This window comes from Bubalus kerabau, chromosome 9 (assembly GCF_029407905.1).
Source record: "Bubalus kerabau isolate K-KA32 ecotype Philippines breed swamp buffalo chromosome 9, PCC_UOA_SB_1v2, whole genome shotgun sequence".
In the NCBI taxonomy this organism is placed as follows: domain Eukaryota; kingdom Metazoa; phylum Chordata; class Mammalia; order Artiodactyla; family Bovidae; genus Bubalus; species Bubalus kerabau.
In genome coordinates, this window is record NC_073632.1 from 97,594,187 (window position 1) to 97,609,205 (window position 15,019).

Genomic DNA, 15,019 nt, shown 5'->3' on the forward strand with positions numbered 1-15,019 from the left:
AATCCCAACCCTGCACTCCTGCCATTATTCAATTCTCCCTGAGAGCCATTGAAATAGGCAGAAATGTTATATGTCAATGACCATCTCAGTCCTGCTTTTCCACCTTGTTCGAGCAGTGGGCAGATCTTGCCCAATCCTGAACCAATTCCAGTGAGGGCTGATAGCGCTAAGTTCCAACACGGAGCTGTCTTGTTGGCCTTTCTCTCCATTCTCTACTATGTGTCTGGTCTCCCCTTCTTGGGAACCCCCTGATGGCTACCTATTGCTGCAGATAAGATTAGGGGATCTCTCTGATGCTTCCATAAGATCCATAATAGAGTCGTTCTATTATTGTCCCCATCACATTGTTTGTAATGATCCATCAATGGGTCTGAACTTCTTTAGAATGCAAGCTTTTTGAAAGCAGGAGTAATATTTTAATTATCTTTACCTGCAGTAGCAATAATCAATGGGTTAGGACCACTTTGCCCATGAGGTTTGCCATCTCGCCCTGAATCACAGCCTGCTGGCCTGAGTACTTTTCTTACCTCTTTGAATTCCTTCTTCTAGGTCCCTGACTCTAGGCCTGTATCCTCAGCAATGTGGGTGATTTGGGTTAAAACCAAAGGGCCTACGATGGTGCTACCAATTTGAATTTGAGAAGTGTCAAATGCTGTTGACTCCTGCAGCTGTGTCCCACATCTAATTCAGTCCTTTAGGGAGAAACAGGCAGGTGGGCCTGTTAACACCATAAATTAGACCACTAGCCATTCCTATCAGAGGCCACTCTGTAGCTGGACAAAGTCTTCAAGTCCCAGTCCTGCTCAGTCTGAACTACCTACCAAATGATTTCGACTAGCATACTCTACTGAGGTCCCAGAACACTCTAGATCAGACCTTACTAGGATGTCATTTAATATATATCAGCTATTTATAGGCTTTAAGGTCATAGTGACTTCTCACTTAAAGTCCTTTGTTTTATGATGAAGCAAGAGTTTACCTGAAGGTCCCGCAGGGCCGTCTCATGAGTGTGCGCATCACCTTCAAGAACTGAGTACCGATCAAGCTTATCTTGCTCTTTCTCAAGCCAAGCTTCAAATGCCTTCAAGTCTCTCTGATACTCTTGGTGCAGGCGAACTAGTTTTTCCGACTTGGTTACTGCTTCCTGTTGTTAGCATTTAAGATGATTAAGATGGGAAAACATTGCTATAGTCTGCAGTTTACACAGACTGTTAAGAATTCACTTTTGGAATATTAGAAAAGCATGATTATTAAATCATTAAAACATGAATCATTTCCTAGAAGAATAAAATGTCAAGATTTATGTAAAGAAAAAAACATAACATGAGTAAAAAGTGAAAGTCAAAGTCACACAGTCATTTCTGACTCTTTGCCATCTCATGACTGTAGCCTGTCTGGCTCCTCTGTCCATGGACTTCTCCAGGCAAGACTACTGGTGTGGGTTGCCATTTCCTTCACCAGGAGATCTTCCCGACCAGGAGTCAAACCCAGGTCTCCTGCATTGCAGGCAGATTCTTTGCCAACTGAGCCACCAGAAGGGGTCTTAAAGATCATTTCGTTGAATTAACTTCTTGACCTTTGAATTCCTTATGAAATGTAAAATGGATATTCAAAAAAATGAATTAAATTTATTTGTCATAAAAATACATTTTTACTAATGAAGAAAACTGAAGTTTTCATATTGTTCCTTGAGTGAGAATTTGGATTCACTGTAGATTCAATTTTCCATGTACTCTCATAAAGTAGGCTGTGCTCTGAAAAGTTCTTTTTATTTTCTTTGTGAGATTTAAGCAAAGAATGATAAATATTATTGGCAATTTTTTCCTGCTTTAGAAAGTTTTCATCACCAGACACATGAAGATATTTATGATTCTTCCTTATGAAGCTCTCCCCAATTTTTTTTCAATAGGTACATTCGGAGGACTTTTTAATTGAGAACTATTTTCCTCCAATAACTTTCATATACTACCAAGAGTTGAGGGTTTTTGTTTGCTTTGCCAGTAGGGTACTCTAAGTATTAAAATTCATTTTGCTTTTTTTGTCCTATTTGCTTTCACAAGCCTGTCATTCCCCCAAACAAATGAGTCTTTAATAAGCACAACTCCAAACGCCCCTCTTTCAGCAGTTCTGCGTGGAACACGGTGAGCCGTACCTTGGTCCGCTCTCTGATGGCTCCATATCGCTCCTGCAGGTCTTGGAATTCTAACTGGGTGACATAATGCTCCGTCATGCCAGCCCCTTTCACTTCAATGGTCTCCAGTAAGCTGCCGTGACTCAGCACTTCCTCGTTTAATAACTAGAGAACATTTTTTTTTTTAAAAAATAAAGGAATTATTGTGCATATCATCGCATTGATGTTAACTTGTAAAATCAGTATATTTTAACTGCATAGCTGACAAGTGATCTCAGGTTATCTATCTGTCAGTCTACACTCTATCCACCATCTATTGCTATATAGATATATGAATGGTGTGTGTAATTGATATCCAGCCCAGAACTTTATCTGAGTGGACTTGGAAATATCACATTTAATTTGTCCAAAAATTGGCTCCTGAGCACTACTCCATTCCTATCCATCCCCAGCCACCATCAAACCTCCTTCTGCTCAGTCTTCTTGTCAAACAGTAAATGCTGCCGTTCTCACCCAGCTGGTCAGTTGAGAACACTGGAGTCACCCTTTGTCCCTCCATCCATGGTGAGATCCTGTTAGTTCTAATCTCTTCACTGTATCCTGACATGTGTCCTCCTGTCTCCCACAAGCCCCCTGGCCCCTGCTGCTATCATCTTTTCCTTGGACGTTTGTAATATCTCGCTAGGCAGATTCCCTGCCCCCGGTTCCTGCACTGTGCCTTTGTCCACCTTCCACACAGCAGCTTGAGTGATAAAAGGCCTTAAGATTCTAAAGGGGATCGCTTTGCTCTCCAGTTCAAAACACTGATTATCTTCCCCGGGCTGTGGGGATCAAGTGTGAAATCCACAGGCTTGGATCCTTGTAACAGCATGGGATCTGGTCCCTGCCACCTCCACCACATCACCTGGACACGTACTCATTGAGTCTCTGCTCCACCAACAGCCAGCCTTTCTTACAGTTCCCTTTTATCCAACCCAGGTTCTCTCCTCTCCAGGGACTATGGACATGTGGATTATCTCATCTGAAATCCTCCTTTCCCACCTCCTCCCCAACCTGATTTCTCTGCACTAAATTCCTGAAGGCATCATCTCCATCTCCTCTTTCAAGGGGCCTTTCCTGTCCCTCCCCACCCCCGACTCCTTGATGTCCTTATCAACCCAATCCCGATGACTCTCTCTCATCACTCGCAGTGTTTTCTTCATATCACTCATCACCAGTTATAATCATTTACTTATTCAATCATTCTCGAATGAGTCCATGTGCAACCTCCAGAGTGAAACCTTGGTCTGTTTTATTTACCTGGAATCAAGCACAACACCTGCGTGTAACAAGTTCTCCATAAGTATTTGTCGACTAGATGAATAATGTAATAAATGAAGTAATCATCATCATAATACTATGAAGTCAATAATTATAATTACATGAATTTTCAGATGCAAACAGCAGACCCAGAAATGTTAAGTGGCTTGGCATAGGTCATGCAAGGCCATTTAGTTATTCAGCTAACCTTTACTCAGCATTTGTTCTGTGTCAGAGAGCCACGTGCATAGGATAAGAAGAAAATTGAGCAACTTTATCCACTGAGAGAGAGAGCAATGTAAGTATAGAGTCTATGAAATTTATCAAGAGATGAGAAAGACAGAGAACAGAAGAACTAATTAAGCCTCCAGTGGTGGTGTTTCAGAGCAAAGATGGGGGCTTCTGAACTAATTCAGAAGGTTAAGTACAAGGTTGCTAGGTACAAGGGTACAGCTAGGGTATTCTGTGAAAAACGGAAGATGTGACAGAAAAAAAGTTTTACTTCCTCAGGATGAACAGGCTAAAGATATCAAAAATTATTTGTAGTTGTTGTCTAGTTGCCAAGTCATGTCTGACTCTTTTGCGTCCCTATGGAGAGTAGGTCACCAGGCTCATCTGTCCATGGGATATTCCAAGCAAGAATACAGGAGTGGGTTGACACTTCTTTCTCAAGGGGATCTTCCCAACCTAGGGACTGAATATACATCTCCTGCCTTGGCAGGTGGATTCTTCACCACTGAGTCACTAGGGAAGCCTGATTAAAACATACTACAAGGTGCCAAACTTTAAATATTTCATAAAACATAGGTCTATGAAGTTTTCCTGGAAAGGGACATTTTCACTCACTAATAAAATAGCCACAAACAAAAGTTTGTTTAAGAAGCCATTAGAAATTACAGTAAACTCCCCCAACAGAGTTCACCTATGTGGACGGCCCTAGCCTATAGATGGGCATGTTTTTGTATGTGCTTAGTTGCTCAGTCGTGTCTGACTCTTCTCCACCCCATGGACGGTAGCCTCCCAGGCACCTCTGTCCATGGGGATTCTCCAGGCAAGAATACTGGAGTGGGTTGCCATTTCCCTCTCCGGAATGTTTTTGTGTAGCCGTGGCAAGTCCGAAGCACAGGCAGAGGATGAATCGAATGTAGAACCCAGCCCCACCTTGGCCTTCCCGAGAGCTGCTGTTTTCTCCCGCAGTTCCGCGTGCTGCCTCTCAGACTCGTTCAGGCTGGCCTCCATGCCGTCCATCCAACTGGAAAACTGTCGAACATCATCCTGGTAACTTGTCCACTTAGAAAGAGCTCCTTCAAGTTGACTGAAAGGTAATTGAAAGGACAGTAATCTACACTGAGAAGCTGTCTGCATGCAGTCTGTCTGATCTCTATCATGTGTCTGCTCTGTCCACTTCCCCGGCAGGAAGCCCACAGATCAGGTCGGGGCAGGCTTGAGGGGGACTGAATGGTCACGGCTTATCAAATCCAAGCCTGGGTCTCTGGAAAGCACAACTTTGAGAAGCAAAGGATGGTGAAGCCCAGGCTGACAGGTGGAGAACTGGGACAGGACATAAAACTTGGAGTCAGTAACCAAGTCACGTGAGACACAGGAAGAGGTCTGAAGGCAAAAGGAGAGATGCCCCAAGCAAGGCTTTTCTTGAGCCAAGACTCAAGAAAATAAGAGTATCAATATTTAATTCCACCAGAGGAGAGAAACAAAAAAGGAATAAAAGATAGGAAACTGACACATGGCAGTTTGTTTACAAACATTCCAGCTTCACCCCTCACCCCTTTGCTCTTCATGGGTAATTTCCAGAGACGCTCTGTCTACACTGGCTCCCAGCAGTGCCTTTTTGGGGTGGGGGGTAAATTTTAGCTCCCACGCTTTACTGACTGCCCTCTTTTCCTCATGGCTCTTTCCCACCACCCACTGGTGTGTTCTGGGGCTACTTCCCAAGGAAACAGTTTAGTTTAACTAATACATCTTCACATGATTAAACATTTATTTATCCTGTGGTTTTTTAAGCAGTGAACACCAACATGAAGAAACATATAGTTACAGTTACATAAAAACACAGACACAGTACTGTCGGTCAACGTAAATGCAAGGTTGCACCTGCCACTTTCTTTTCTTCCAAGAAGAAAAAAGAAAAGAAGGGAAGGAGGGAATGAAGGAAGGAAGGAGGCAAAAAATAAGGGAGCAGGGCAATAGAGAGAGTGAAAGAGACACAAAGAGAGGATAGGGGAAACCCTGTACAGTGTGTTACTGAGCTATTCTATAGATATTTTAGCAATGACTTGCAGTAGCCCTTCAGCTTCACTAACCTTTTACAACGAATTGCTGCAGACAAAAGGGATGCCCACATATCCTTCACACTCGCCAGCTGCTGCTGAATGGCAGGGATGCCTTCTGGGGAGGTGTTCTGAAGGACAGATTCTCCTCTGGTCACTATCATCTTCATCTGGATCTCTTTTTCCTGTTTCACTGATAACAGAGCCTGTAAAAGCCCATACAGAAGTCCTTTGTCATCTGTATGTTTAACATCGCTAGCTTTAAATATTTCAGAGTCCCTGTGGATAGCAGATGACCTGCCGTCGTGTTGAGCCCTGGATCTCTTGGGCTGATCAGGAGGCCAGGAGAGTCACTGGCTGGTGGTATCAGGAACCAGTAACCAGTTACCAGTCACCCACTGGTCTCCAAGTGGCCTTGGCCTTTCAGATCTTTATTATTCTCTGAATGAATAATCCCTGATTTCCACTGAAGTTTAAGTTTACTGTTTTTTAATAAGCAAAAAATAGACAACAATAGGATTCCTAAATTCTCAAAGGTCACAGGATGAAGAGCTCTATGCATGTTAAGGTCTCTCATACAACAAACTGAAAGAAATAGATAAATTCATAGTCTATATTAAATTTATACATTTCAAGTTCTTCACAAGCACTATTCTTTTTCTATATAAGAAAGATGCTTGAATTCAAAGTTATAAAACTGGTGTTTATCACCTAAAAGGTAAAACTTCATCTCTCTCCCTCATCTGGAGCTTGCCCACTGCTGCAGATTCAGTTTCAGCCACTCCTGGCCATCGGCTTCTGCCGCAGCAGAAAGGAAGTGCTAGCGGCGACTCACACACCACACCACTGGCTTTTTTGCTCATTGGGTTCCATCCTCAAGTCTCAGGTTTTCTGAGAAATCTGCTCCAACTCTCAACACCATCTGTCCTTGCCCAGCTCTGGTCCTCTATGTGCCCACAGCTCCATCAGCACGCCCCATCTGCTATTACTGTCTCCTGTGCCTCAGCCTCTAGCCTCAGACTATAAAATCCTGAGGACAATGACCATACTTTATTCATTTTTCAATCCTTGGTATCAAGACAGAGCACCAGTCTCCTAGAAGACACTCAGTGTATAAATGACAGGTGAATGAATGAAGAATGACTGACTTACCACAAACGTAAACTCATGTTAAACGGATTTCTTATGATGGGAGAAGAATGGACTAACTGATACAAGCAGGCAAGTTAATTGAACAAGATGGGAAATGTTTCTGCCTGATAAAATGTTTCATTGAAGTATTTTCTCAGAATAGATATGTCTGATATCATTTGAATATAGCCTATTCACTGGCTATATCAAGCAAGTAACCACTTTTGGGTTGTTATTTCTTTTTTTGTAAAGTATTGATGGGCAAGTCTATCTGGGCTCAAATGATTCAGGAATGCTTAGGCAAGGCCTCCCTGTGTCAACAGGATCATATCAGCAGAGTATTCCTGGGTTTCTTTTTTTCTTTTTAATATTTTATTATGTATTGGTTTATTTGGCTGCATAGAGTCTTAGTTGTGGCATGTGGACTTTTTTGTTATAGCACACATATTCTCTAGTTATGGTGTGCGGGCTTTTAGATGCTCCACAGCATGTGGAATCTTAGTTCCCTGACTAGGAATCCACCCAGTGTCCTCTGCATCGCAAAGCAGATTCCTAACCACTGGACCACCAGAGATGTCCCCATTCTTGGGCTTCTTACCACACCAGGCAGATGGAGAGTTGAGAAATTTTGAGAAAAACAAATTCTGTAAATCAGAGACATTTCTTGTAAAAGACACACCTCAAGCTTGAGCATCCTGCTGTCCAGCACACTCTTGTCAGAGGTCGGGTGGCAGTAAGAGTCCAACATGTGGACCGTGTCCGTCATCCAGTCCTGTAGGTCTTTAATTCCCAGGGAGAACTGATTGTGTTCTGCAACAATCCTATCCAGTCTTGACACTTTCTCCTAGAAATGACAGAGACCATCATCTAGCTGTCCCTTCCATAGAGGCTTCACAGCCTACAGCTACGCAGACTGTAAAGCTAACCCCTGGTCTAAATAACTGTGATCAGCCATAGGTGTGACTCTGCATAGATACGATAAAGGCTGTATTAATCTGTGAGATGGGAAATAGCTTTCTAAAGAGTAAAAATATGAGAATAATTGGGTCAAGAAGCAGAAAGATTACAGTGACAATTTACTGACCCTCAACTTACTTGCTACTCTTCTTTATGACAATTGGGGATGCTTTTCAGAAATTTCATTAATTCATTCCTCACACCTTCTCTGGGAAACCCACTGAAGTAGTTTTTGCTTTCAGATCATCATATTTGGGTCAATACCACATACCCAAATGACCTACATGATAGCCAATTCAAAAAAACCAATTATCTGAGATTTTGTAATACCCCTAAATTGGGACCATACATGTGGATTTATTTATTAAGTAAAGTTAACATCCAACACAATGAAGATTTTATGAATATAATTTTTACCACATAAAGCATTTGAATATCTGTTGATTTTTGGTACCTAAATAAATACAAAGCAATAGAAAGATGGTCTTAATTTACTCTAGATTTCCTGAATTTATGCCAGATTTTCTAAAAACAAAAAAAGTAACAAAAATTGGTGTAAATATAGTCTTTTCACTCCCAGGCTAATACTATATGACTGTCTCAACGATGTTTTATTGGGGATGCAAACAGCAGGCCAGGAGTAAGCCCACACTCAAACAGGTGAAGCCAAGTTCCAGCAGGTTCCCTACATTCTCAGATCTGAAATGCAAAAGAGAAATATGGGGAACAAATGTCACAAGGCCATAAAACTCAAGGTGGTCTGGCCCTCTGCAATTCAGGATGGGTCTGCTGAATGCTCTAAGTGAGGTCACTGTCGGATCCCATTTACTTTTTTTCTAAGTTGTTAGAAAAGAGCTTTCATCTGTGATGGGAATCACTGCCAATTTTGAGCTCTGCTCCAGAATCTGAACTGAAACTCTCAATCAACGCATCTTTGATGACTATGTAATAAATATAAAGGATTGAGACAAATGAAAACAAAAAGTACTATCCTTAAAACTCACTAAAATTTAAAAACAGCTTTGAATTTCTGTTTTTTGGAAAGTAATTTAATCTGTGTCTCTTTAGACCTAGTACTCTGAAGTCTGCCTTCTATTTATGCTTTGAGTCTTCAAAATAAGAGCTCTGGGGAACCATTTCAGGATTAAAGGGAATACTTGGTGTAACCATAGAGATGGAAAGTCTCTTGGATGTTTGAAACCTCCCTTGCTGTTTTCAGACAAGCACGTTGAGATGACGCAGCACACATGTTTGGCCGGGGTTGCAAGGCTAGGAAGAGCACTTACACGCCTCAGCCCTGCCCCGGGGCCCCCGGGACTCCCAGGCCCCAGCTCTGCCACCAGGACGCACACTCACACACAGCACATGGCAGGCGTTACCTTTGTTACATTGCTTAGCGCTAGATACTGAGAAGACAGCTGCGACACCCGGTGCATAAAGCTCCTGCTGGCCGCCTGGCCCTCCCACAGCTGCTGAGCTTTCTCTTTCAGCCTGCGGAGCTGAGGCTCGTAGCAGTTTATTTCCTCAAGGACAGACTGTAAAGCACAAGCAAGTCACTATTAAGAGGCTGGGGAAGAGCACACGGCAGACAAAGCTTTGGCCCCAAGACCACGGAAACAAGCACTGGAGAGTAAGACGTGGCCCAAAGGCGTTATTATTTCCAAGCCACACACAATGTAGGGCTCCAGGACCAGACAAATTACACCTCAAAGGAAAGCGGGAGCTCTGAACTCAGGAAAGGGTGCACCCAATCTCAAGACAGCATCATCTAACTTCAGGGTGCCCCCCTGCCTCTGATCTGCAGGAGGATCAGAACCTGCCAGGGGCTCATCACCTGCAGCTTCTGCTGTTCTCGTCTCTTGGCTGGCAGATCATACAGGCGATTGGTGCTTTCATGAACCATCTTCTCAGTCTTACTCAGCCAGTCCTGTACAGGCTCAGCACTTACTTCAAAGTCCTTCATTTGGATCTTTAGATTCTATGAGGTTTTAGATAGTGTTAGGGACCAAAAAAAAAAAAATGTTAATAGTAAGTGTAGAGTCTTTTAATTTCCTCATTCATAAAATAGAAATGCGGTGATGAAGACTAAACACATTAATACATGCTAAGCGGGCACCTACAACAGCACCTGATAAATGTCCACCTTCACTGTTTTGGCAGCTCTAGCCTCTCTCTTGAACATCACACTTATGTTCGCTGTTATTTTCCTGGCCATTACCCACTGGTTATCTTGCAGGCCCATCGAATTTAATATCTATTAAACTGAATGAATTTTTCTCTCTTCCCCAACCACTTTTTCTACCATATTCAAGACTCCCCTAATGGCATCATCATTCAAGCTATCTTCCAAATGAGAAACTAAAGACTTAAACTTAACTTCTTCTTCCTCGAGCCCCTTGTTAAATCAGTTATCAAATCCTGCCATGTTTTCTCTTAGAGAGAAATCCTTCATCCATTATCAGTTCTTTAATTCAGGCCCTTGTCTCTTTCATCTGGACCATTTTGAAAAGCTTTCTCTGGTCTTCCAGCTACTTACTATTTACCATTCTGGTCTACACTATGGCCAGATAGTTAAGATATTTGTCTCTGAAAGACCAGTAGATTCTTTATTCAGCTTTTTTCAATCTTAGAATTAAGCCCTAGTGTCCTAAAACATTCATTGTATGTAATGAACTAAAAGGGGTTTCCCTCATAGCTCAGTTGGTATATCATCTGCCTGTAATGCAGGAGACCCGGGTTCGATTCCTGGGTTGGAAAGATCCCCTGGAGAAGGAAATGGCAACCCACTCTAGTATTCTTGCCTGGAGAATCCCATGGACAGAGGAGCCTGGCAGGCTACAGTCTACAGGAACGCAAGAGTTGGACACGACTTATCGACTAAACCGCCACCAATGAACTAATGTCTCTTCTATGCATCTAGAATGGTATGGGTCATGTTGCATCCTTGGGAAAATTGAGAAAATAAGCACTGTTCTGAGGTTCAGAAAAGGAATCCTATCCAAGAGTCAAGGTCAAATTGTTTAGGACACAAGACATTCTACTATCAGGTCCTAATCTTCATCCTTGGTCTTACGTTTGTTGTTCTTCCCACAATATTTCACCTGAATGCCAAACATCTCAAAGCCTCCCACTAACAGTTGACACTTAACACTCTGGCCCTGCACATGCACTCCCTTCTAACTGAAATGCACAGTGGCCTTGGCAAATTCAAAGCATGTTTAGTTTCCAGATTCAGTTAGAATGTCACCTTTCTGGATACCTTCCTTGATTTCTCCACACAGAGTCAGTTTCATCCTTCTTTGAGTGATTCCAACATCCTGAGTATACCTATATTGCAACCATCTCTTTTCATATTGTTTCCCTCTCCCTGAGGAGAAGGAAAGGTTAACACTTTCATATTCCTAACATAGTGCTTGGCACATAATAAGTGTTACTGTGTGTATTATTGTGTGTATTCTTAATATAAGTGAAGGAAGAAAGGTGGGAAGACAGTAAGGAAGGAAGGGAGATAGGCCCAAAGGAAGGAAGAAGAGAAGGAAAGAAAGAAGGAAGAAAAATAAGAAAAGCAGGAAGGCAAGCAATCCCTGACCTACTGGACATTTCTTGAATTAGGTAACCTCATTATCTATACTATATGCACTGCTTTTGACAGGAGATGCTCAGGCCACACTGCACTAATGATCCCTGCAGGGTTGACAGCGAATTTCTAGGCACTGCAAAATGGTTCTCTTATCTGTGTCAGATGCTCAACCGCGTCCAACTCTTTGCAACCCCATGGACTGTAGCCTACCAGGCACTTCTGTCCATGGGATTTTACAGGCAAGAATATTGGAGTGGGTTACCATTTCCTTCTCCAAGGGATCTTCCCAACCCATGGATTGAACCTATATCTCCTGTCGCTTCTTCATTGCAGGCAGACACTTTACCACTTGAGCCATCTGGGCCTCTGCAAAATGGTTATTACTCTCTATTACATGGAGGATGCCTGCCACGAAACGACAGCCACTATTAAAGTCGAGAACTACAATGGTCTCTGGTTAGTTAAGAATTGAGGAAACATGCATTTTCTCTTTCCAGATATTAATTCTCTATTATTAGTTTTCCGTCCTTCATTGATTATGGCCATAATTAAATTAAGGCTCTCTTCTGCTAGGAAGCATTTTAAAAGGAAGAAAAAAAATACTTGCCATGATGCTTAACTTTCCTCTAAGAGAAGAGTTGGTACACAAAACAGATTATTTCAAGAAAAAAAATAATTGCATTGTGGGGTAATTATGATTATAATAAATTCAAGTTCTGTTATCCCTAGGTAAAATCAAATTATTTTGTCTCTCTGCATACTGAACTCGTAAAATCTACTATTCAGTACTTGATATCTGCATTAGTTATAACACACTGTCTCATCCTTAGCATTTTGCAGCCTTGCATGGATATTTCTGTTCAGTCCTCCTAGAACAACTTTCATAAATGAGGGACTTCAAGTAAAGATTAAATGATATTGCCTAAAACTAAAACCAGTTGTTCCTGATGGGCTGGTGCACGGGCAAGCCTGTGATAATTGCCTCTATCATGCAAGAAGCTATTACATTCCTCAGTGAGGCTCACACTTCAACAACGAGCTGATTCTTAAAGTTATCCAGTTATCCAATCATATTCAGTGAGGGATGACCAAAATCTCTGACAAGGATATCTAGATGTACTGGGTATAATACACTAGATTTTAACAACAACAACAACAACAAATAACACAGAACGTGTCCACATGGTTGGCTATCGTATACCTCGAGAGCAGATTCCTTTTGGTGGAGATTCGAATGAAAATTTTTCCAATCTTCTTTTGCAGTTGCAATTTTGGCCTGAATGCTGCTAGCTTTCTCTTTGGTCAACAGAGTACACAAAAGTTCTCCTTTAGAAATCATGGTGTTTAGCTTGTGCTGTCCATTTTCACTTTCTGAGAAAAATTCCTTAAAGAAGAGATTAGGTACAATAAAAAGCTCTATACATTAAAATACATGAATTTCCTACTTATTTCTCAATAAAATCAAAGAAAAGAAATAAACAATTTTGTTGCATATATTAACTGAAGAAGATTCTTTTACCCTATTTGTACAATAATACTCTTAGGCATTAGTGTATTATGTATGCATTGTATCTACTAATAATCTTATGTAACTGTTACAGGTATTGTGAAAATTAATGAGAAAATCTGCCTAGCATGCTCAAGCACAATGTTTCTCACATACAAAGAGCTTTTATTATCTCCTAAATCCCTATTAATATATAAAAATAGCATGCATTTAGATGAATGGACTAGTTTCTTTTCACTTACACATCAATTGTTTCAAGAAGGGATTTACTTGAAATCTGAGTTTCTTAAGCAAAACTTAAACAGGCTTATAATAAGATCTAGAAGTCAGCGATGCATACTCAGTCACTTAGTCATGTCCGACTCTTTGGGACCCCACAGACAGTAGACCACCAGGCTCCTTTGTCCATGGAATTTTCCAGGCGAGACTACTGAAGTGGGTTGCCAAAAACCTTCTCTAGGGGATCTTCCTGACTCTGGGATTGAACCCGAGTCTCCTGCACTGGCAGGTGGATTCTTTACCTCTGAGTCACCTGGAGGCACTGTTACTACATATTTTCTTTTTTCGCCATATGGCTTGTGAGATCTTGGTTCCCTGACCAGGGACTGAACCCATGCATGTCCCCTGCAGTAGAAGCACCGAGTCCTAACCACTGGACCACTAGAGAATTTTCAGCACCATTATTAGAATTAATTGATCACACTCTTACCTGTATTTTCTGAAGACTCGTTGAAACTTCATTGATATTTTGAGGTATGTCAAAGCACTTAGCAGTTGTGATCTTTGCATTAACCAACCACTGTTGGAAATCCTTGAAGGCTCTCAGAAATCTTTGCTGTAAAATCTGTTCTTTATTCTGACAGCCCTTGGATGCTTGCAAACAAAGACTGGAACCATGATTTGAAGCATTTAACGGGAGAAAAAAAGTGATAAAGTAGATCAAAATAATGTTCAAGAAAATCAACAGCCCTTAATATACACTCACACCATTTGATAATATATTTAAATATTAATTTATATTATTACTGAACTCACAACTTAAACAAACCTCTGACTTCTTATTTGTGTAAAAATATTTTGAATGTCCGTAAGGTTTATGCTCACCAATTATACTCTTTAATCAAGCCAGAAACTTTTCCGCTGTATGTACTCAGGTCTCTGGAAAATCGACAAAGTTCATTCAGTTGAGACTTGAGATTTTCCGTGTGAGGCTCTGCTTTTTGTAGAGCATCCAGTATCTCCTACCAGGAAATAACCAGGCAGAGGAGCAGGTGCTTAAACTGGGCAATTTCCACATCCTTGTATGATACACGCATACATCACATAATAAATTATTAGTGGAGGGAGAACCAACACAGTAGATTCAGTAATGAGATGAGGCCTATTTTCAGGATTCCCACTGGCAGATGATAGCACTTGGTTATTTTGCATCTTTTTCTAGGAAGAGCTAAGTTCTCAAGTATCCAGCGTTGCCGGATAGTCAAATGATCAAGTGGTCAAGTAACTTAAAGCAGAACGAGAAACAGAAAAACAAGAATAGCCTAAACTGTTCAAAAACATTCTGACTATGCCATTGGAAGATGTGCATGGGTATATACTGTTTAAAGGTGAAGAGAAATCATTTCAAAGCAAAGCCAATACTAACCTTGGATTAAAAAATACATGTAGCAACTGAATTTATGTAGTATATATACAGTTAACTTTTACATTAAGAATTTCTTATATATCAGAGGTCTAATTTAACTAGTAATTTATTCCTTTCATAGTTTAATTCATCTAGTCATCAAATATCTGCTAAATATCTGGTATCTATCAATCATTTTGCTGGATTCTGGCACTCTCAAAACAGCTAAAGGTGTGATTTTTGTACTTGAAGAGCTCACAATTTAATAGATGAGAGAGAGACGTGATTAATCACAATGTTATAAATCTGAAATCCAAAACAATGTGTTGGGACTTGACAAGGACACCTCTGAAACCACATGGTCTATTGAGTTACACAAGGTGCTTTGCAATCAGAGTTTTCTTATAGTTTCTCACAAGGAACACGTGAGATCCTCAGTGTCAAATCCTTAGCACAGTTCCTGGCACATCAAGTGCCTAATTAGTAAAGACAGCAGGCTATTTAA

At 41.2% G+C, this 15,019-nt stretch overlaps 1 protein-coding gene across 16 annotated transcripts in view; it reads right to left on the bottom strand.

Annotated features, from left to right (window-relative positions):
* SYNE1 (spectrin repeat containing nuclear envelope protein 1) overlaps positions 1-15,019 on the bottom strand; it is a 495,794-nt gene that overhangs the window by 236,843 nt on the left and 243,932 nt on the right. For 15 of the 16 annotated variants that reach the window (XM_055536003.1, XM_055535999.1, XM_055535996.1 and 12 more), the window contains 10 exons: positions 13,995-14,131; positions 13,600-13,777; positions 12,585-12,767; positions 9,638-9,781; positions 9,183-9,338; positions 7,526-7,690; positions 5,749-5,921; positions 4,592-4,745; positions 2,153-2,296; positions 980-1,144 (listed from right to left, as the gene is read on the bottom strand). In XM_055536003.1, the coding sequence (XP_055391978.1) occupies positions 980-1,144; positions 2,153-2,296; positions 4,592-4,745; positions 5,749-5,921; positions 7,526-7,690; positions 9,183-9,338; positions 9,638-9,781; positions 12,585-12,767; positions 13,600-13,777; positions 13,995-14,131 (1,599 nt within the window). The remainder of the gene's footprint in view (positions 1-979; positions 1,145-2,152; positions 2,297-4,591; positions 4,746-5,748; positions 5,922-7,525; positions 7,691-9,182; positions 9,339-9,637; positions 9,782-12,584; positions 12,768-13,599; positions 13,778-13,994; positions 14,132-15,019) is intronic. The other variant, XM_055536004.1, reaches the window with a different exon arrangement.